The 23357-nt window shown below is 36.9% G+C and overlaps 1 protein-coding gene across 2 annotated transcripts in view; it reads left to right on the forward strand.

Moving 5' to 3' along the window:
- The first annotated feature begins 430 nt into the window (after positions 1-430).
- The window catches only part of nova2 (NOVA alternative splicing regulator 2), a 50107-nt gene continuing 27180 nt past the window's right edge, over positions 431-23357 (forward strand). Inside the window, exons 1-3 of one of the 2 annotated variants that reach the window (XM_016278221.1) lie at positions 431-1112; positions 6159-6221; positions 10790-10933. In XM_016278221.1, the coding sequence (XP_016133707.1) occupies positions 956-1112; positions 6159-6221; positions 10790-10933 (364 nt within the window). In that variant the 5' untranslated portion in view covers positions 431-955. The remainder of the gene's footprint in view (positions 1113-6158; positions 6222-10789; positions 10934-23357) is intronic. The other variant, XM_016278222.1, reaches the window with a different exon arrangement.

The raw sequence follows: 23357 nt of genomic DNA on the forward strand, positions 1-23357 counted from the left end.
AATAAATAAATACTACTATTACTACTACTAATAACAAAATGACAAAATTAAACCACAACAATTAATGAATAAAAGTACAAATCACATAATAATAACAATCATTATAATAATATTATAATTATTATTGCCTAATAATAACAATAACAACAATAATAATTTACTGTGGTAGAATTCTCGTGGATTAGACAGAGACGAGCTGCGCATTTAGAATAAAATATATATATATATTTTTACATCCTTGCTCCTATTGTACAAGGATGCTCTCGCATTTTCATCACCGCCACCTCCTCCTGTATTGTCATGTGACAAGCAGGATTTATACTTCGCTTTGCCGGAGAAAATCAAATCTCGACCAATCACAGCTCGAGGTGGGCGTGTCTGTTTCTTCACATTTGACAGCCGCGGTCTCGGCTCCACATGACGTCACCCGCTGCTTTGAGCTCCAGCAGAAACGCGCAAAGATGCTCTGAAAGCAAGACTGTAGCATCTCCGAGTCAGAGCCTACTAAAACATCGCATCTCCTTCAAGCGCTCATCCAGCGCTTCAACGCCATCCAGCTCTATCTGCATGGTTTGTCCACCTGCATGCGGGATCCGCTGTTTTTTCTTTCGCCTCTTGTACATTTCCCGTTGCTATTTATTATCCGCGCGCATCTTCCCAGTTTTTAGCAGTGAATCTTTTGAGTTGTGCCGACCACTGAGGTCATATATTGTTTTCAGCAGGAGAGCGCCATCGCAGAGCCACGAGTGAGGACGTTTCCCACATCACTTGTTATTAATATCAGTACAGCCTGAGCCACTGGATATCGATGCGCCTTTCAATCCGTATCTAGGCTGCTACGGAGGATCGACGCACCCCAAACATTCATATCATCGTGGTTTCACATTTAGAAACAACATATTTGCGTATCGCGTGTAGGGAAAACAAGATCGAGCCTAAAGCTTCTTTATAAAAAATGATGGCCGGTGGGGCAGTGCAGCAAAACGGGATTTTCTCCAATCCGCATCATCACAATCAACAGCCGCACATGGAGTCTGATCCCCCCGATTCCCGCAAAAGACCCCTGGAGACCCCGACGGAGGCCAGCAGCACCAAGCGCACAAACACAGGAGGTAGGACACAAATGTTATCTACTAGATAGGCAACTCACTTGGCAATGAATTAGCGACGCTTCCCAAAGACAAGTGCTCTGATGTAAATCCATGAAAGTATAATAGTTCATGGCAGGCTGATTTTCGCTTTCCACGGAGCATCTCGCCATCTGACGCGGTCATGCTTCACCAGACATGTGCACCTGGGATTATATTCATATTTACAGTTCGCGTCCATTTTAAGTGGCCCAGAATGGTTTTACGCACCTACGACAGTCGTTTACCAAACACATCCTCAGTATTCCTAAATCAAAGGATTATGTAGGCTATGGGATCAATTGGATGTACATTCCTAAATATAGACTAATATCATGAGCACGTACCCAAACATTAGTAAACATGGCTCGTGCGTTTACGCATCCTTGCTATCACCGCAGATGACCTTGCGTTATGATCTTGTTCCTTGAATCTATAATCTTTTATTTAGAATTTTGGCCCTGAAAACTCCAGTTTTGAATGATAAACGATTATAATATTTTTATGAGATGTCTATGGTGGTAAGATTTATTATACCACTTGCACTTAAATATTTAATAGGCCTATAATATGGTGCTCAAAATTAAGAGTAAAAGCCTGAAATGTGTGTATACATTTGTATGCTTCACATGCATCACTGATATTCGACATTTCAGCACTCTGAAGTGCACTAGAGCCTACAGTATTTTACTGTAGTCTATTGTTTGAACTGGACCCATGCTTGCTTGTTAATTATGCATTCCGGCAGATGCCATAAGAAGTCTTGTGTACACTTGTCTGATAAACTGTTAGGCTAATCATCTAATTAATAGGTTAAAAAACTAAATATGCATGTATTTCTTAACCCTACGCGTTTTTTTTTTGCCAATTGGTAGATCTTAGTTTGGTAGCAAGTTAACAGTTTAAAACATTGTTTTTCTGATCTGTGATGGTTAAATCCCCACCTTTAGTGTCATTAAGCAGAAAGCCATCTTATTTGGGTCTTTATGAACTGCATATTAAAGGGAGAGAATAAGATATAAAGCATCTTAATATTAGCAATATTAGCCTAGATAATATATCGGCTGTCAATAGGCTATTTGTTTTCAGTAAAAAAAGTGCAAGAACAATTTATTTAACCTGTTAAAGCGTTTTTCAGTAAAATAAGTATTTGTAGTTACAGTTAAAGGGTTAATCATGGCGCATAAATGAAGCGATTGGCGGATGTTTACATGTGAAAGAATCGATGCAGAAAGCATTATGAATTGTCAGTCAGAAGAAGCTTGCTGGACTCGTGGGAGGCATAACCTGCAGATCCATTTGCTCAAATGAAAAGACTTTAATGCTTAAGAGATCTGGGCTTCACTGGAATTTATTTGCCAAGAGGAATTATTCTATAGGGTTTCCACAGTTATGGCAGGGAATCTGGATATTTTAATATTGTAATTTCCAAGCCTGAAACTGTCAAAGAAATTTGTAAAATCTTGAAATGTCATGGAAAGATAATGGACAATTCTACTGGTAATATAACATTTTTTTTGTTATGTTTAGGTATTGAATGATATAACTATATAATTGCTCTTTGTGCATGCAATCTCTATAAAATAATTGAAACCCTTAGCCAGTTAAGTAGTTTAAAAATCATGAAAATTCACTGGCCAAAAGCTGTAGGAGCCTTGATTCTATTTAAATAATTAATTTATTCCAATTGGTTTAAAATAGAGTATTTATATGGTATCACATATAATTACAATAGTGTAGAAGGATGAATTAATATGACACTGTTGCTCTAATTATTAAGCATCTATAATTATATTAATTCATCCGTATTTATTAACTTAAATGAAAATTTAAAATTATAAAATAGAAATGCTGAATTAAAAAAAAAAATTAATATAATCTGGTTGAATCTGTTTAAAGTCACCATGTATTCATAGTTTCCGCTTTGTGGTTTATATTTAAACACAAGACGTTACACAGGCAGATCATCGGCCAAGTTAGTGTGAATCTGAACCATTTATGTAGTTTTTTTGGACCGCTTTTGAGTTGAAAATAAGGATCCAGTCCTATGACAGTATTATGTCTATTTTGTTTTCTTATAACATTTACTGTCTTTGATATGGTGTTTACATACTTGTAGGATTAGTATCATATTTTGTGTGACTTGCGTATTGTTTTAACTCTTTATTTATTGGATTTAATTATGATGTGGATGACAAATTATTGCATTTTAAAGGTTGCCTGAAAAACAAAAGTTATAGGCATTAAGATGAAAGTCAGTTGGCTTAAAACCAAGAATCATTTTCCTGCCAATTGATCGTTAAAGCTTCGACTTCAAGTTCACCAAAGAGCCTCTCTCCACGTTCCCGAGCTGTCTCATAAGATGTAATGTTTTAATTTTGTAAATGGATGGACTGGCACAGTACAGTGCTTCCATTTACAAAAGGTTGTTTCAGGGGATACAGATGTCCTAGCTGGACGGCGTGAGGGGACTGTGACCCTCTAAGGCTGTAAGAAAGCATGGAAGTGTGTGTGTGTGTACGATCCTGTGTTGTTTTTACTATATAAAGACATTTTTGGATGCTGCTTGGCACTGAATTTGCGACTAGCCTCTTTTTTAGATTCTTTTGCTTGTGCATTTCTGCCCGCAGGATTAGAAAATAGATGTGGGATCTGTTTTAGAAGGGGTTATTACATAAACATGATTTGCAAGCTGTGTTTGAAGATTCACCTCCACCCCCTCAGACATTTATAAGGGGGACCAATAACCGATTCGTCGCTGTCGCCCACCTCATTCACTCACATCCTACAATGCATTTACTCCCACTGGTTTTCAGATTAAGCGCACAGGTTTTTGCTATGGCTGTTTTTGATAGGCTCAGCAGAAATACATTTAGGGTGCACTGCGTTCTGCTCCCCCATCGTTTGTTTGTTCCGCCTCTAATCACGGTTCTGGGTTGGGACGATCATTACTTCTTCCTCCCCGAGTCCATCTCTCTCATTTCCCATCAGTAGCGGCAAGTCATTGATTATCCATGCAACCCTCTGCCTATTGATCACCGTACGATCACGAAGAGGGCGCTGCTTCATTTTTTTCTTTAATGCACTGCGTCAAAGAAAAAAAAATCTCATGCAGGATGGCGAGGGTTTGGGAGGGCGTTGTAAAAGGCGGCCCCACATTGGATGATTTGCTCGCCTCTCTCGGCTCGTCTGCCGTGGAATGGAGGATGGGACCTGAGATGAATATGGATGAGATGAATGAAAGAAGCAATGCGAAAGCTTCTCCTCGAGCTTTTGCGCATGTTAGAACAAAGCATGCTGCTTTCTCTCACGTGCAGCAGAAACTGAGTAGTATGTTTTAGTCCGAGTGCAGTGTTTATATCGGAAGCCATTTTGGTCAGGCAGCTGCTTGGACAGCCGCGCAGGGAAAGTGGTCCTTTCATCACTCCGTTAAAATTAGATGTATGTTTGTTGTACTTAAGCACAAATGCTATGTAACCAAATTATGAATCTGAAATCTAATGTGATATAAATCTACAATGCAAACAAGAAAGAAGAAAAAAATTGTTCGTAGCTTTATTGCTTTGTGCATGTTTAAGGCCCCCAACATAAGCCCACAGGAACCTTCAATCGTCAAGCTGATGTAGCTTGTTCTGAACCACGGCTCTCTTGGGAGCCTCTAGCAACCAATGATTTGTGTTTACACCTACTGGTTTATTATGAGTAATGCCCATTTGGGCTTTTTTATTAATTATTCTGACTTCTCAGAGAGTGTGAAGCATGCAGTCATATAGATGTTCACACAAGACAAGGCTTATTAAGATATTAAGTAGGCTGGAGGGAAGAATAACAGCATACCAACTTGTTCTTGTTTTGTTCCCGGTGTAGCACAATGGGAGGGACTCATTTCCCTCAAAGGCACTGTTACGGATATGCGTGTAGTGTAGTCCACTGATTTTTCTCAGCCAGAGCTTTGTATTGACAAGTGACAGGAAATAGGCTTGATCCAACTCAAACTTGGGTAGTAGATGCTCCATGTTTTAGAAAAGAAGAAACTGAGAATGTCTTTTAAAACTAAACAGATTTTGGTTTACTGTAGGCTTATTATAAAGGAATATTCTGGGTTCAGAACCAGTTAAAGGGGTCATATGATGTTGCTAAAAAGAACAGTATTTTGTGTATTTGGTGTAATGAAATGTGTTTATGTGGTTTAAGGTTCAAAAAACACATTATTTAGCACATACTGTACATTATTGTTTCTCCTCTATGCCCCGCCTTTCAGAAACGCGTCGATTTTTACAAAGCTCATCGGTCTGAAAAGCCAGGTGTGCTCTGATTGGCCAGCTATCCAGTGCGTTGTGATTGGCCGAATACCTCAAGCGTGTGCTTTGTTTAAAGAAAATGAAGAATAAGTACAAATAATTTTTTAGGGGGGATCAACTTTATGCCACAAGTGCTGTCAATTGAGTTTAACTTGTATCGAACCTGGAATAATCTTTTAATTCACTGAATGTATTATTCAAGGACATTGTCATCAGGCCATGATTGATTTAAAATAATAGTGAAAATGATTGGAAACCGAAATCTCAATACTATAAAGTTCATTATTACTTCATCCTGTATCTTTATCCATAACGTCAACATTCACAGGTATGTTCTTGATTAGAGTAGGAGGTTTAAAGGAGAATAAGTACAAATAATTTTTTAGGGGGGATCAACATTATGCCACAAGTGCTGTCAATTGAGTTTAACTTGTATCGAACCTGGAATAATCTTTTAATTCACTGAATGTATTATTCAAGGACATTGTCATCAGGCCATGATAGATTTAAAATAATAGTGAAAATGATTGGAAACCGAAATCTCAATACTATAAAGTTCATTATTACTTCATCCTGTATCTTTATCCATAACGTCAACATTCACAGGTATGTTCTTGATTAGAGTAGGAGGTTTAAAGGTAGACTCTGTCATTGTTCTGTACTTCACCTTGTTTTGTTTTTCTATCTGTCATTTCCACAAAGATTAATTTTCTCATTCACATTCTTTTAGAGAGATGCAACCAACCAGCCATCCATGATCCACCATTTTCATCAGATTTTGTCGGATTTCACGGTAATTTGTTTAATTTTCTGTAAAAATGACATACAGATTTTGTTATCGGCAAACCAGAGTCTACCTTCATTTCCTTTCAGTTTGTTTCTTTCTTTTTACTGCATAACCACCATAATGCTTTGTAATATTTTGCTGCTGATTATAAACAAAGTAAAATATGTAACCTTTAAAACAGCCTAATATTGTTATGAAAATATGACACGCTCAATATAATATCATGTGTCTAATGTATTACATTAATTAGAGTAGATAATGTCAGTTATAGCCAGTCTGGACTCAGCCTCTTGGTCCAATTTATGACAGACTTTTGTTAGATGCTTTTGAAGAGAGAATACTTATGTATGCATGATACACATTATTTATGAATCCTGCGCCATATTAATCAAAGTTAAATTTAGACTCATCCAAATCAAAAGGAGGACAGTCTTAGCTCTGTGAGAAATCTGGGTCATTGCAGAAAAGCATGTATCTGCAGTGTTCTGTAGACACTGTTTGAACCGCCTGTTTATGATGTGTGAAAACAATGGCAGTTTTTAGTATGTGAGTGAAAAATCAGGAATTGTCATTTAGAGGTGTCTGCGAACCCAGTTCTGAGTACATTTATTTATGTCACAGTAACCTCCATTATTCCCTTGTTGTTTATGCAATTCATAATCTGGTGGCATCCAGTACAAATAGTGTGGCTAAATATGAGACTATACTTGTTTAGTTAGAGATACGCTTCATTACACATCCAGATCAACTGGGCTGGCCTGTGATTCTAATGAGATTACCTCAAGAAGACTTAAACGTTGTTAAAATCATCCCAATCCTTACTGTTAGCTCACTCAAAAAAAAAAAACTTCATAATTTACTCACTCTCAAGTTGTTTCAAACCTGTATGAATTTTTATTTTCGTCTGTTAAACATAAAAGAATATATTTTAAATATATTTTAGTAGATAAGTTCTTCACTGTGAGTGAAGAAGACACAAAGTTCGCAATTTGTAATACGTGTAGGGCCAAAGTAAACCGTGGGGAAACAACAGGGCTCAATTAAAGCTTGTCTGGGACAGGTAGATTTTCTAAAGGCAAGTGAGAGAGAATTTTACTTGCCCGACCAGACAAGAAGCCTGATTAAAATGTCAATACCAAAAATAACTTGGGAAGAACTGAAACTTGGCCACCAAAAATTTTCGCTTGAGAATGGTTGTGATTTTATTGCATTCAGTGTAAACAGCGACTGATGATGGATTTATGTCGTGCCAGATGAGGCTCGCGCAGCCTGTCTGAGTGAGAGAGAGACTCATGCAGAAATCAGAACAAATGAGTGCAACAGCACACACAGAAAGTTATAGATGCATACTGCGGTAGAAAAAAAAAGATATTTATAATATATATATAATATAGGTTAGCAACATTACACGACCAAGATGTTTCCCCGAATATCAACACGATTGCAATGTTACACTTATTTTATACAATAGTAGTTCAATAAACAAGAAGTTAAAATTAAGTGACTTACATTTTAGACACAATATTGACTGTTTTTGCACGATTTCACAAACGAAAACAGTTCCAATCAAAGCCACAGCAGAACTGTTGTGTGTCTCCTAGCAACACACAGTAAAGTTTCCACTTGACACATTTGTCGCCACCTACTGGTGGTTTGGTTTCATATTTAAAAGTATCATTGCATTTTTCCCAACATTCCTTATTTGTATGTGCAAAAAATTATTTAAAACATTAATCGTATAAAATGAATTATGCATTTGCAATTTTGCGGTGTAAATGCTTTAATGGCACCTCAGCTTCATCAAACAGTTTGTGTAAATACATCTAATGCCACTTCAGATGCAGCTTCTGTGTTTGCTTAATTTCTTTTATTATGTAAATAATTTTTTTGCATTGAAAAAAGTAGATTTTTGTTTGTATATGCTATGCTTTCAATTATAGTTCTGAGATAGAAAATCGGAATACTGTAGGCAAAAATCAGTATCGGCAGGTCACACTTACAAAAAAAATCGGTAATCGTAATCAGAATCGGCCAATAAAATATAAAAAACCCCCCACTTATTTTATGTTCAACAGAAGAAAGAAAGAAAAAAAAGTCAATATGCATTGAATATGCAAAATGTTTATGTGTGTTTGACATTTGCATGTTTAAATTATGGCTGAATCATGAAGAATCATTTTGTTAAGTCAGACCTTTTCAATGAATCAGCTTATCCATGTCACAAAACCAGTGTGAATGATTCATTCACAAATCAGACTCACAAATTCAACTCACTGAACCCATGCTCTCAACAGTTACTAGCTCACTGAAGACAACATCTTGGTTACGTATGGTAACCCTCGTTCCCTGAAGGAGGGAACAGAGACGTCACGTCGGATGACCGACGAACTGGGATCTCGCTTAGAGATAAAACATGCGACGTGACGTCGAGAGTGACCGACTGAAAGGGAACGTCTCGGTTACGCATGGTAACCCCCGTTCCCTGAAGGAGGGAACGGAGACGTCACGTCGAGAGTGATGGACTGAAAGGGAACAGTTGTTAGAAAATTACGAGTTAGACTTTGGTCAATTCCCCACACAAACATGACTGCTCTTATTTTTCAAGCTTGAAAGCTCCAGTTCCCATTCATTGTAAATAAAAAGACAGATTAGTTCATTATTCAAATTTATTCCTTTTGTGCTCCACAAAAGACCAAAAAAATCCAGTTTTTAAATGCTGTAAGGTGAGTGAATAATTAATTTTTATTTTTAGTTGAACCTTAAAACAAATCTGCTGTAGTAATACTAACCCTCTCTATGTTTTCCTGCTCAAAACAATCTGATCTGTCACGTCCATCTTGTTAGCAGAACACTAACACTTCTCTTAATTTGGTTCACACATAACTACAGACATGTGTCATTACTTTTTCACTGATGCAGTTAATTCGGGCCTTCGACCAAAACATTGTCGTCGTTGCCATTGTTAGTCCATTTGTTTTTCCAGCTGCACTCAGACATTAATAGTCTGTCCAGTAGTCTCTTTCATTTTTAGCCAGTCATCAGTGTTAGGCTGCAAGTGCATGTAGCTTAGCCTAGCTTGACAAGATAAACTGCTTCTCCAGAATAACAATCTAATCTAAAGCGGCCGTCTTCTGGGAGCCGACACAGATTAATTGTGGTGGAATATTAAGGGCATACCCAAGCGGCACAGGCAGAAGGATACAATGTCATGTTAAAGTCACGGTGAAGGGACCATGTACTGTGCTTCTGCTGACCTGGATATGCAGCAGCCAGGTAGAGCCCGGCAATAGATGAGGCACTTTACTGCCTCACTGCTGTTCTACTTTCAGGAAAACCTCTGCTGACCTTTCTCAAGAGGGAAGTGAAATCAGGATGTCTTGCGCTATATTATATGCACCTTGCTATTTAATTGCTACTTCTATACATTACAATGTCTAGCTTTTCCAGTTACACTGAAACTGAGTCTCATAATACGTCTTTTCAAATTCACCTTCTCTTGCACTTACTTTGATTGACGTGTTTAACAAAATGTACCCTCATCCCATATCTTTCCTGCTTACATATCTTGTCCCACTAACCTAAGCTAGAGTTTGACTGTTATCGGCCCTCCTTAACTTAAGCATTAATACTTGTGGTTCAGCGTTAATTACAACTCGTTAAGTCCACTGATCTTATTATAGTGGTCTTGTAGTTCTTTGTTGGTCTAGTATTTCAGCTTGACTTTTATTTATAGCTGCCTTCTCTGATTGCCTCTTAGACAATATCTACGTTTTCTCTCATAAGTATGTTTAAGATGTGAATCTATGCATTGTGCAGCTAGATTTTATATCCGCTACCATTTAAAGTTTGGACACACCTCCTCAATCTTTATTACTTTATTCTACATTTCATAATAATAATAAACCATAAAACCTGTGATGTAGCACAAATTGAAGTATGTGACTTATTTAGTGGCCAAAAAATCTAAACTATTTTATATTTTAGCTTCTTTAAATTAGCCACCCTTTGCTAGATTACACTCAACCAGGGCATTCAACCAGCTTCATGAGGTGCCACCTGGGATGCTTTTTAAACTGTATATATTATTTAAGAAGTTCCCATGTATCCTGCACACTTTTTGGCTGCTTTTCCTTCACTCTCCCTGCTCAAATGCATCCATTAAAAAATTTAATTAAAATTGTAGTTATTTTAGTAATTTATGTATGCCTACAAAAATAGTTTTATGCATTTAAGTGTAAGTGTAAATGCATAAAATAAACGTAAATGTCAGAAAACAGAAAAATGTATAAATCTATTGCAAATATTTTATTATAATTACAACAACAATAGTTATTATTTTAAACATCAGATTACAAAAATGCTTAAATCTATTGCAAATATCTATTTATTTAAATAATTGTTCTACGTGTTAGATTACAGAAAATTATTGTATTTCTTTTTTAAATCTGTTGTGTATATATTTATTATTTATTTTATATTTATTATATATGATTGTACTGTATGTGTCAGATTATATAAAAAAACTTAGTAAATATATTGCAGAGTTAATTTTTTTTCTCTTTTTCTGTTTCCAGAGGAAGGCGAATATTTCTTAAAAGTGCTGATTCCAAGCTACGCCGCAGGCTCCATAATTGGCAAGGGTGGTCAGACTATTGTCCAGCTACAGAAAGAGACAGGGGCCACCATCAAGCTGTCCAAATCCAAAGACTTCTACCCGGGTAAGTCTGCTAATTCCAGAATGCTTTGAAGGGAACCCTCATCAACCTCCTCGTTTACTGCACCACCATCCAGTCATTAAACAGCACACATTTTAAAACACCTGGATTACTTTATAACTTAATTAACCCAAAGGTACCTCACCTATAACTATAACTATCGTTATATTTATACTGATCATTTTCATTGTTCACACACAGACACGGTGTCTACACCGGATGCGACAACTGTACAGAGATTCCCATTTTAAATGCATTTAGTAGTAGAGCTACTGCAAGCAATTTTCAGTGCTGGAAATCCGTTTATCCTTTGTTGAAACTTCCGTGTCGTTGTGGAGAGCGCAGGTCACGGTTGCTTAGCAATGGCAGATGCCACGAAAGCGCAAGCTCCCAAGCGCTTTGGAAAGAAGAAGAAAGCGGCGCGGCTGGCGTTTTCCACACATTTTTAGGGCGCGACATGTGAATGGCCCCAAAGTCTGTACACTGGACACGCGACAAAGCAACCGTTGCCAATCATTTGAACTTTGTGTCAGTATATCATAAAGAAAACGCGGCATCAGTTTACTGTCAGGGATTTGTCGTGTCACGCCGCATCTAGTGTAGTCAGTCACACAGCATCACTGATTATAATGGGTTCTATTGTATTTTGTCGTGTCGTGTCGCGCCGCTCGCGTCCGGTGTAGACACGGTGAGAGCCACGCAGATGCACGTGAACACTGAATTCTGTTCACTTCTGCGTCTATTTGTGCCTGAAATACTGTGCTCTGCATGTATCCTTGTAAACACAGATGCTTATGGCTTAGGTGAAGGGAAACAATTGAGTAAGAAAATGGATGTGTAACAGTATATTGGTTCACAGCAGTTTAATGTTCCTGAGGCTTTCTGTGTTATGAATGTTAATCAAACAACAAAACATACTGTTAGATTTATCCTGAAAAATATAAAGCACTGCTTATTTCATTTATATCTTTGTTCTGTTCTATTTATCTATGCTTGTAATCTGTTTATTTCCTATGCTGATTTACTCTACTACAAAATCACCCCAATCATTGATTATTTTTTTTCTCCCAAATAAACTATTCAAGTCATGTGGTGATTTTTTTTTCATATCGCAATATATAATGTGAGTTTTTTCCAATATCGTGCAGCCCTAATAAAGAGTGCCAGATCAAGTGGGGACAAAGTGTCAAGAGACTCACATAGGAGCAAGTATGGAGTTCAGAGCTTAAATAAATGCCAATACCATGTTTGAATGGTTCCTTTCTAGTAATGTTTATATTTAGAGAGAAAAAGAGGCATGTTTTGTATCCGTGTGTGTTGGAATTCTTTCAGATGTTTTTAGGGATGGGTGACACAGAGGAAACGAGAAATGGCGGGGGTCTTCTGGACTCTTTCTTAAAAGGGCTTTGTACTATTTGCTCATCCTCCCATCGCTGGCACGTCCAACAGGGCACCTCTGTCCCATTCCCCTTTGGATGTTTAGCACAGAGTGATGGCCAGCCATGGCAGATGCCAAATGTAAGACACCTCCTACCCACCCCCCTTTCATTGGTTTTGGCAACCTTGAGTGCTCCAACATCTAGAGCGGGGGGGTTGCGATGGCTACTGAATTAAGGGAGAGGAACGTACGGGAATAGTTGCCGGAGCTGTGCTAGGTTGTTTGAGTGCTTAATGGGGGGTTCTTCCTCTCCAGTGAAGGGGGCATCTGTATGGAAATCAGCTTGAGCTTTTCCTTGGGTGCGAGTCAAAAGATCCACCTGCTGTGCTGCTCTCACGGTGGGGAAAGAGGGAACTGTTTAGTTGGTTTGGGGAGAAGTGTCCTGGATATCCTGTATAAATCACTAAACTGTTTAAAGAAGCACATCATATCTCTGAACATATCGTCTGTGATAGAAGCTGAGATGGCATTTCATTTTGGACAAAGCAGCGCTGGCCAGAAACATCCATTATTTCTGCAGAACGTATTTTATTAGTTGTCTTCGCTCTAAATATAGCTTCTGCAGCATTTATTGGGAAACAGCCATATTTTACAATGACCTTGCATCTGTTAAGTACACTGTTCCATCTTGAAGATGCCACAAGAGACTGTTAGGTTAAATGTAGTTTATATGTTGTGGTTTTATTAACTAGCATGCAAATTTGTGCAATTTCAGAACATAAACTGGATGTTACAGGTAAGTGGCCACTACTTAAGGAAAGTTCACCCAAAAAGGAAAATTCTGTCATCATTTATTCACTCTCATGTTGTTCCAAACCTGTATGATGTACTTTCTTCTGAGTAATACAAAACAAAATGTTTTCCAAAATATTTTTGTCCATACAAAGAAAGTCAATAGGGTCTAATGTTGTTTTGGACCCCAGTGATATAACTGTGTGGACAAAAACAATTGAAAATTTCCACAGAAGAAAGAAAATAATTCAGGTTTGAAATGTTATGTACAGAATTAAACATTTTTTTCCAGTGAACTGCCCCTTTAAATTATAAAGTTAAATGTAGTTTATATGTTGTCATTTTTATTAACTAGCATGCAAATTCGGGTTGTTACAGTTAAGTATCAGCTTCTTAAATGGACAATTAGAAAATTTGGTCACATACTCACCCTTTTCTCATTCCAAACCTGTATGACTTTCTATTTTCTGTGACACAAAAAGAAGAAAAAATCCACACAAAGTATGTCAATGGGGTCCAACACTGTTTTAGAATCCACGGACACTGGAAAAAACAGTTTCTTAACATTCCTCAAAAAATTATGACAGAATTTTTTTGGCGTGTGTGTGTGAACTATCCCTTTAATTACTAATAAAACTTCAAATCAAAGACTTATGTTCCAATCATTTGCATGAAAAAACAGCACCAAAAGTCACATTTTAACACACAAGTCTCGCTTGATTTTTCTCACAGCATTTTCAGATACGAGTCCAGAGAGTTGCATCATCCTTTTTTCTTTATAATTGGCCAGCGCTCTTCCTTTCAGGTTTCCTGTGTGTGTGTACATTCTGACTTTTCTCTGTCCAAGTCACTGATCCCCATCCAGCCTCTCTGTCCCTTTCAGCAGAATGTAGCACAATTTTAAAGCTTACTCCTAATCCAGCACCATGATTGCAGTTTTCAGTGTTTAATACCCAGAGAGCCATGTGGCCCTGCCCCCACACATTATCAACATTACTGATTTCTCAGCTGTGTAATCTGCTTAAAACCTAAGCTTTGTGGCCAAAAGATGAAAAGCTGCAATATTACTTATCTAGGGGTAGAAATTAGTTTTCTGCATATTTATTATTATTTTTTTTCTCCATTCCTTCAACCTTATTCACATTTTTATTTGTGATGATCTTAGTGTTGCTTAGCTTAGTTCATCCAGTTTAGCACACTTTTAAAAACAGTACTTAATTGCATGTTATTTGCAATTAAATGAATGCATTTTATATTAAAATTAATTTATACTTTTATTAAATGCAATTAGTTGAGTCCTTTTTTGACATGTTTATGTACGACTTGCATACATCTATGTGATTTCATAATTATGTACATCTTTATATGTAATTTAACTGTATCGAATAACAGACTATTGTTCAAATCAAAATCAAGTACTTTACATGTGCTTTAGCTTGTTAGTCAACACATCAAATAAGTGTACTTCTTTAAAGCATAATAAAAGATTGTTAAAACATCAACAAAAATGTACTTTAAAGTAAATCTTTTAATTTGACATTATTATAAAGTGTAATATTTCTTTAATTAATATTATATTATCTGCAAATACAGTTTTTTAAAAATATATACTTTTAAGATTTGAAGCTTTTCATAAGGGGTGGTGTGTTTAGTATACTTTAGTTTGTGTAAAACACTATTTAGACAGATTTAACAACAATTTACCATGTTAATACCATGTCTTTGAGCTTTGAAGTACCTTATGCTCATAGTACCATGTAAATACCCTGATATATATCAAAGTACCCTCAACTCACTGTACTGCCACCATATAGTACTTTTTTGTAAGGGAGTGCTGACACTTTTGAGGTTAATGAGTTAGCCTTTATTGCTACCGAATAAGCAAATATTAGTAAGGGTTTGAAAGTAATTATGTGACTTTTGCTGTGTTTTGGATTTGGTTTGTGGAAAAGTGTGTCAAAAAATCTTGAAAGAATCACACTCAAGCCAAGGAGTGTTATGTTCAGAAGGTGAAGTTGTTTTGTAGAATTCTAGCAGCAATGCCAACTGAAATGGTCTACTGCTAAAATGTCAATTAAGCTTGTGCACATTTTAGTGCTTGTTAATCAGTCTGTTTGGGAACTTCATTAATTGAGTGCTATGTGTAAGTGCTAGCCTATATGCTAACTGTCGCTATTGTCAGAGACGGCGGGATAATCGTCATCTGGGCTGTGGAGGAGAGACGAGGTACCCTTAATCCCCGTGGCTTTGTTTTCTTTTTCAGGCATGTGACGTCATTTTCTGTGGCTGCTAGCCCTCAGTGCCAGCCAGTGCCTGAGACTCACACAGTCAAACCATCTTGTACAAAAGAGCCTTGATTTCCAGAGCAAGTTTGACCAGAGTCTCATCATAGACAGAGTGATATAGAAAGAAAGACTTAGCGAGGGGGATGATGGGAGTGATGGCGCAGACAGTGATCTTGAAAATGATGAAGATGCTAGAACATCAGAGTACATTTGCGATATAATTACCATGTTGCCCACTTAGCGTGCTGACGCTTTCAATTAGGTATGACTAGACTTTTTTTCAGTGATCGTCAGGAAGATCTTCAGAATGTGATGTCTTCTTTCACATGTGATCCTTTCTTTCTTTCTTTTTAACTGTAGTGTTATTTAATATTACATTAAAAGAATATATTTATTTTAGATGTATTAAATTGCGACTTCATGATGTACGTATATTTTAGTTTATCATAAATGCTTGTCTGTACATTCGCCAATACACTTACTTAACCAATAGAAGTCATTCTGAAATTACATATAAAGATGTACTGTAAGCCCGTATGTCAAAACACGCTCTTAAGTTAAGCTAACTGCATTTAAAATACATTTAAATTACAACACATTTTCATATAATTGCATATAACACAATTAAGTGTCTGAAAACATTACATTCATGTCTCACTTAAGTATATTCTTTTAAAGTATATTATTTCTATAACAAATATTAAAAAGGCTGAAATATCTTCCTGCTTTACCCCCTCTCTTTTGTACCTCTTTCCTCTCGGGTGTTGTACTTTTGCTTCTGTAATGTGCGGCTTTTCATCAGATGTAATAGAAAGCCTCAGAGGGACCTGCCATTAATAGAACACTGCAAATTTATTCCAGGGATCAATTTTTGCATCGTGGGAGTGGTGCCTTGTCCTTTACTCCAGCCCTCCCCCTTGTCCAACCACCATTTCCAGTGCATCTCTATGAGGCCTCAGCACAAATACTATTGATCAGTCATGCCACTGCAAAGAGACAGCATAAAGGATAAAATTCACCATGCATACGGATGAGAATAACAGGTGCATTCCCTTCGAATTTGAAAAGCCAACCTCTTTCCACCCACGAACTCCACTGACTAAATCATTTTGATAATTTACACCTTGATTCAATAGTTTCGGCAGGGGATGTGGGCAACAAAATGTTAAAATCTAGTCTTTCACTTACCCGGCTCAGAAACACTGAGGCTTCTCTACATTAATTATCTACACAGATGCAGACCTACAATTAAAAGGATAGTTCATCCAAAAATTTTAACTCTGTCATTTACACACCCTCATGTCATTCCAAACCTATATGCCTTTCTTTATTCTGAGGAACACAAAAGAAAATATATTGAAGAACATTGGGGTGTAAAAACATTGGACCCCTTTGACTTTCACTGTATGAACAAAAAACACTGAGAAATATTTTTTCTCCAAAGAAGAATGTCAGTCGATATGAATATGTAGAATATGTTGCCCAGTATTTTAAATTTTTTAATTATCGCAGTTACATTTTTCTGTTTAGCCATTAAGTGATTTTTTTTAATCAAGTTTGTGTTTTCATATAGATTCATTCTTAAATTAACTCTAATTTTACAAATATTATGTCAAATTAAATATAAATTTAATTGCAGGAATTGTTATGCCAGTGTTCTTTAAATTAAATAGCGTGATATATATATCAGATTTATATTGGCCAGTGGCACTCTTGCTCTTTGAGACATCAGCATTGGCCATTAATAAAATTAATATCGGTCAACTACAACTGATATGGTCATAGGGGTTCAAAACGACATGAGGGTGAATAAATGATAACAATTTTTCATTTTCATTTTTCTTTTTCTGGGCCTCTTTTTCTGAATTCCATGAAAATCTGCTGAACTGACTTAAACCTTGTTTAAATTGAGTTAGAATCATCAAATCATTTAAAATATTTAATATACACACACTCAAGCACCAGATGTATGGGGCTTTGTGAATATCGACCGATTCAGTTCCACCAAAATCTGCGGGCGTCGATGCAGTCCGCGGCTAGTAGTTCACACACAATAGTGCTTGTTGTAATGGACAATTCTCATCATGTAATACGTTGTGATTGTTTTTAATAGTTTCACATGGAAACGGTGAAAAACAAGTGAGCTGATGTCAGCCATGAGAACTGTAGCCAGTTATGAGATAACGGTAAACCATTTTGTAGATGTGCGAGTTTTTAATCCAGCATTCCTGTAGGTCTGAGCGGCATTCCCTGTCTGTCATCCCTCAGACTCGGCATCATTAGACCAGGCACCGAGTGGGCGAGAGCTTATGGGCACAGAGCTTAGGACCTCAATAACTGTCCCATGCTTGGCCGATGTGGGGAATAGTGGATTCGGACAAGGAGGATCTTGGATTTGAGAGCTAAAAATATCCCTCCAAAGGTTTGACCCGTCTGTAAGTTTTTCCTGTGGTCTATATAATTACGTCTGACACTGAGCTTACCAGCTGACACTCCTGTCATCGCCCATATTAGACTCTGGGTTGTGTATGTTTGAGTCTTTGACTGAGTATATCAAGGGATTTGAGATATGTGTGATGGTGCAGTTATATCTGATCCATCGGAAACACAGGGACAAAAAGATGCAGACATGGAAAGAAGTTGAGAGGGGAATGACACAGTGAAGGGGGAGGAGTGATTGAATATCCAGTTGTTTGAATGGTCAATGATGTGTCTAAACTGTGTAGGACAAAGAGGAGTGGTGGGCCACTCTTAATGACAATAGAAGCTTTTGACATTGTTGACGACACACCTCCTCAAGTGTGGGGGGAGGTGCAGGCATGCAGGCTGGTCTCCCATCTGCCTGAGGAGTTGTTGTGTGTGTGTGTGTGTGTGTGGTGATGGAGAGTCAAAAAACAAGACTGAAAGAAATAGGAAAACGGCAAAAGTGAGAGTGCTGTGCGCCACGTAAAACTGAAATGACTGAGTTTAACACTACATACACATAGACATTTTTAATGGCCGAATGTTTAAATGTATAGTTTACTAGATGAAATTGTAAAATGTAATATAAATTTTTTTATTTAATATATTTTATAATCAAAGGTTTCCCTGAGATATAATTTTGTGTATGTCTGTGTGTATATATATACACACACACACACACTGTATGCACACATTGTTATATATTATACTTATCTAATATAAAAAAAAAACAATATGTGTGTGCATATATAGATAGATAGATAGATACATTATTTATTTATTAGATAGTATTATAGTTTATTAATCAAGAACATATAAAAACATAATTTTCTTTTTTTTGGGGTCCTAGTAAATTTGAAGTAAATGTTGTTTAATTTTTGTTTTAATTTAATATATTATACATGTTTTATCATCTTTTATATAGTTTATATGTTACAAATTTCTACTTGGGATATATTTTATATATTATAATTATCTAATAAAAAAAAAATAAAAAAAAATATATATATATATAGTATATATAAGTTTCTTTTCTTTTATTTTGAACAGACAGTAGTACAAATTTAAAAATATTTCCACCTAGATGTGAAAATACTAAATATTATTACATTGTTATATATATAAAATCTGCAATACATATATACAAAAAAGGAATACATTCTAGAAATATATTTGATTTAGTTTACAGATAAACAAGGGAAAAAATCAGTGCGACACGTATCGTAGCCTATATACGCTGAGTTTCAGTTAATTTTTGTGACACGCTTAATTTGTTCACAGAAAGGAAACTCAAATGACAGAAAGCGACATCCTATTTGTTTTCTTTATTTTACAAAAGCACAATGTTTTGTTTTCACTGTGAGTGTACACAAATAAAAGCAGACCTTTATACAGTGATGCATTATTAATAAGACAAGTGTTTAAGTGTTTAAAGTTGATTCTGCTGGTATAAGGAAACAGTTGAAGTGATCGTGCCGGCACACACACACACACACACACACAAAACACATCAGTTCCAGCATTGGTAACTAGACAGCGCAGTTTAGGGCTGTGCAATTAATCGCATATGATTGTCATGCGCATCTCGTCAGTAAAGCCGGTCCCGTGATTCGTTTACGAGATGCGCATAACAATCGTATGCGATTAATTGCACAGCCCTAGCACAGTTGGTACTTTATCAAAATAAAATACAGTGAACCAAACATCAGCACGCCTGCCTCTGTGTCACCGTTGGAACGCGACTGAAGTACAAAGCCTATAATTTACATAATAAATAATAGTTTAGCATTCAGATACATTACATCGCAAATATGGAAATATTATGGAATATTTGGATTTGTGCAGAATGAGAGAAGTAGGATACACGAGCACAAAACTCCATTTCGCAAACAGTTGAGTGCACAAGCCTTTAAAGTATACTCCTTTTGTCAGTCTGTGAGAGACGCATTCAGAATCAGAACATAGTCACTGTCTAGTGGGCTTTGTTTTAAAAAAATGCGCAACTCATGGCATTCGCTGTTCTTCTGCTGGTGGGCAGTTATCAAACAGCGTTGCATTGCTGCGGCCCCTTCTGGATTGGGGGTGAATTGCCTGTATTCGTTGTAAGGCCTCATGCACCGAACCGAGATGTCCGTACCGTGACGGTTCGGTACGAATACATGTATAGTTTCACCCCTAATATATATATATATATATGTATATGAAGAGTTCAGCTGCAAAAGCCTCTAAGTGCTGTCTGTAATTTTCATCTAAAATGAGCATTTTTATCAGGCTTCTATATTTATGTTCAGTTATTTCACTATAACGGCACAGAAAATGACCTATACATTATAAAATTACCTAAACATTTCAGATGGCACTTAGAGGCTTTTGCATTTGAACTCTTCATATATATATATATATATATATTTGTGTTTATTTATTCATTACGTCAATATAATATAATATATAATTAATTTCAACGTACAAAACTCAGCCTATAGTTGCCATCATTAAATTATGTATATATCAGCATTTTATCAGCCGTTGACCAGCCAGCTCTCAAGATATCAGTCACTGAAAACCCCATATCAATTAGCTACCAGTAATAATGCTGTTAAATAAATGGTTATCAATCATAGTGAATAGCAGATGTCTGTAACTCATAGTAGTGATAGTAGTTGTATCGAACGAGTCCTGTTTCTTATAAAACTGCATCCTGGGTGTCAGTGAGAGTCCTGACGTGTTACATAAGTGGACCTGTCTCTGTGCTTTTGTCTGAGTCTGTCAGTGGAGTAGAGATGATGAATGTGTCAGTGGGAGGCAGCCATCCTCATCTCTCGCTGCGTTCACTCTGTCATCTGCTGCACATTTTATGATGAGCTCATCAGTAAAACCCACCCCCCTAAGCTCAGCAATTCAGGCCTTGACAGATTTTATTTATATGCACGGATATTTACATACTTTTGACGGGAGAAGCTTACGTGCAACTTTTGTCAAAAGTGAGTCACTTGGGATCAAATCACTTGCTAAATGTATACATGTAACAAAAATATATATTGATTTGAATAAGTGGATACAGAAATTGATTTTGTGATGCTAAAATCAAATGGCTTTCCTATTCACATTTTGAAAGAATTTTATATTAGTTAAAGAATAGAGTCCAATATTTTTGATTGTTTGGAAGAGACTAGCATATTTTCAGTTTTTTATTTTCACTATTTTTTGTACTTTATATTGGTGCATGGCAATAATTTTTTCACCTTTTGTTATTGTAAACAAAAGCTTGATAAACCATAAATTATCTTAAAAACAGTAGATGTGCAACGCGACTTATAGCTGCACGCAAGGTGCACAGGATCTGTCCCACGAAGGTGGGACCTCTCCTGGGGTTTGGTGCAGAGCTGACAGGGGCGACATCCCCCCATCCCCCTTTGTCACAGACACGCCCTCCTCCCTATGGTTTCTCACTCCCCCCTTTGAGACAAAGCATGCTTTGTTAGTCTCTACACTCGGTTGCCTCAGAGATGGGAATTAAAGTGACGGCTCCAGAGGCAAGAGGTTCCCCTCTACCATCATCATTATAGCCATCTTTCTCGGTTTCTACACCAGGCAGGTAGACAGGCGACAAAGATGTCTCTCGCTTCTGTGCCAATGTCTGCCTCTGGGCTTGGGGTGAGACAGATGTGTTGTCTGAGAAAGAGAGAGTCAGCCGCAGCAAGGATGGATACTCTCGCAGTCCGGTCACGTGTAGAGGCCACAGACTCCTACAGCCAATCGCATAGCGGCAGGGCCTCCATTTTGAAGTTCCCGCGGAGGGAAGAAAAGCAGTGTCAGATGTCCTGCTGCTCTCACTGGCCATTTAAAATGTAATGTAAACAACAACCGTACTGATAAAATATTTTTATTAATATTACATTATTCAATATATATATATATATATATATATATATATATATATATATTAGTTTTATATTACATCCAATATTTATATATATATATATATATAATATATATTTATAATATATATAAATATATATTTATAACATTTATTAAAATTGTTTATGTAATTTTATTTTAATATATAAAATAAAACTACATAAACAATTTTAATAAATGTTATAAATATATATATACATTAAAAAGCGTTATTTGCTTAAAATTTACTTGAAAAAAAAGTACAATTAACAAGGTTCTTGTTGGATTCCTGAACTAAACGAATACAGATACAGATCTCAAAACTGACAATAAAACAATTATAATTTATGTAATTTAAAAATATACCTATCATTTTGAGTAACACAATTAATATTTTTTTTATTCTGATCCTTATTCCTCAGAATAATTTACAGAAGCAATCTTTAATCAAACATCGCCATGTCAATCAAGCCATTTGATTAATAATTTTTACATTGAAGCACAATCAAAAGTCACAAAGGCCTCCAGCACATTTCTATAATCGCAGATTCACCCTAATGACACATGGCTTGCTGGTTGCAGTGGCATTCCCTCCCGTTGCATAATGAGGTTATAAGTGCAAAATCATTTCATGCCTGTGTCCTGCATTGAGCCAATTTAGCATTTGGACTGAGATGTTTGGACCTTAAATAAGAAAAGCCCCTTACATAAGATTAGGACAATGGAAAGCTGCATTGTGTAGAGTAGGGGCGCACCTTTCCTCTAAAACAGAAGGTGGTGAGGGATGACAAAGAAGAGTATTGAGTGTTGGCGGTGGGTTTCTTTTTGGTGCAGATCCAGCCTCCTCGCAGAGGGGACAAAGCTCCCCCTCTGTGCCTCAACAGAGCCTTTAAAGGCACCGAGTTCCGCAGCTGCCTCCCACTTCGCCCATTTGCCTCCCAAAATCTCTAATCCCCACTGAATGACCCCCGAACTCTCTTTCCCTCTCTCATACGCTCACTACCACCTTGAGCCCACCAGACTAGTGATTCATTTCTCCTTCTTCCCCCGTCAGCTGTCGAAACGTTCCCTTCATCACACCGGCTGTATGCTCGTATTAATTGCAACAGATCTGCCATGGCTAATTATCTTTGACCCCTTTAGCCTCGTAGGAGTAGCATGTGTCTTTGTATCGACTATGGGTTTGAGAGCATACATTTGGGAATTTGCGTGCACAGATATCCAAATGTAAGACTGCTATTTGATATATATGCGGAGGTAGAGTCTTGTACAGTCTGTTTGATCATCTTTTGGCACTGGAGCATAGGAAGGTTGAGCTGTTTGTGGGTCAGCTTTGGAGCTGGAGAGAACAGTTGTTCCTCAAGGGGACCTCCTGAGATGGTCATGTGACCATGGCCTTTCTAGAATTATGTAGCATGAGGACTGGGAGAGGTGCGACCCATTGACCGTAACCAATTGTCTCCATCACTTTGACTTGGTATCTTTTGTTGTTTCTGAAGATACATCTGTACCTTTAATTTTTGCAAACAACAAAGAAAACAAAAATATATAGTTTTAAGTAAATAATATATAGTTTAGAAAATATTGTATATTGTTTAATTTTATATATATA

This window comes from Sinocyclocheilus grahami, unplaced genomic scaffold, assembly GCF_001515645.1.
Source record: "Sinocyclocheilus grahami isolate Dianchi unplaced genomic scaffold, SAMN03320097.WGS_v1.1 scaffold119.1, whole genome shotgun sequence".
Taxonomy (NCBI): domain Eukaryota; kingdom Metazoa; phylum Chordata; class Actinopteri; order Cypriniformes; family Cyprinidae; genus Sinocyclocheilus; species Sinocyclocheilus grahami.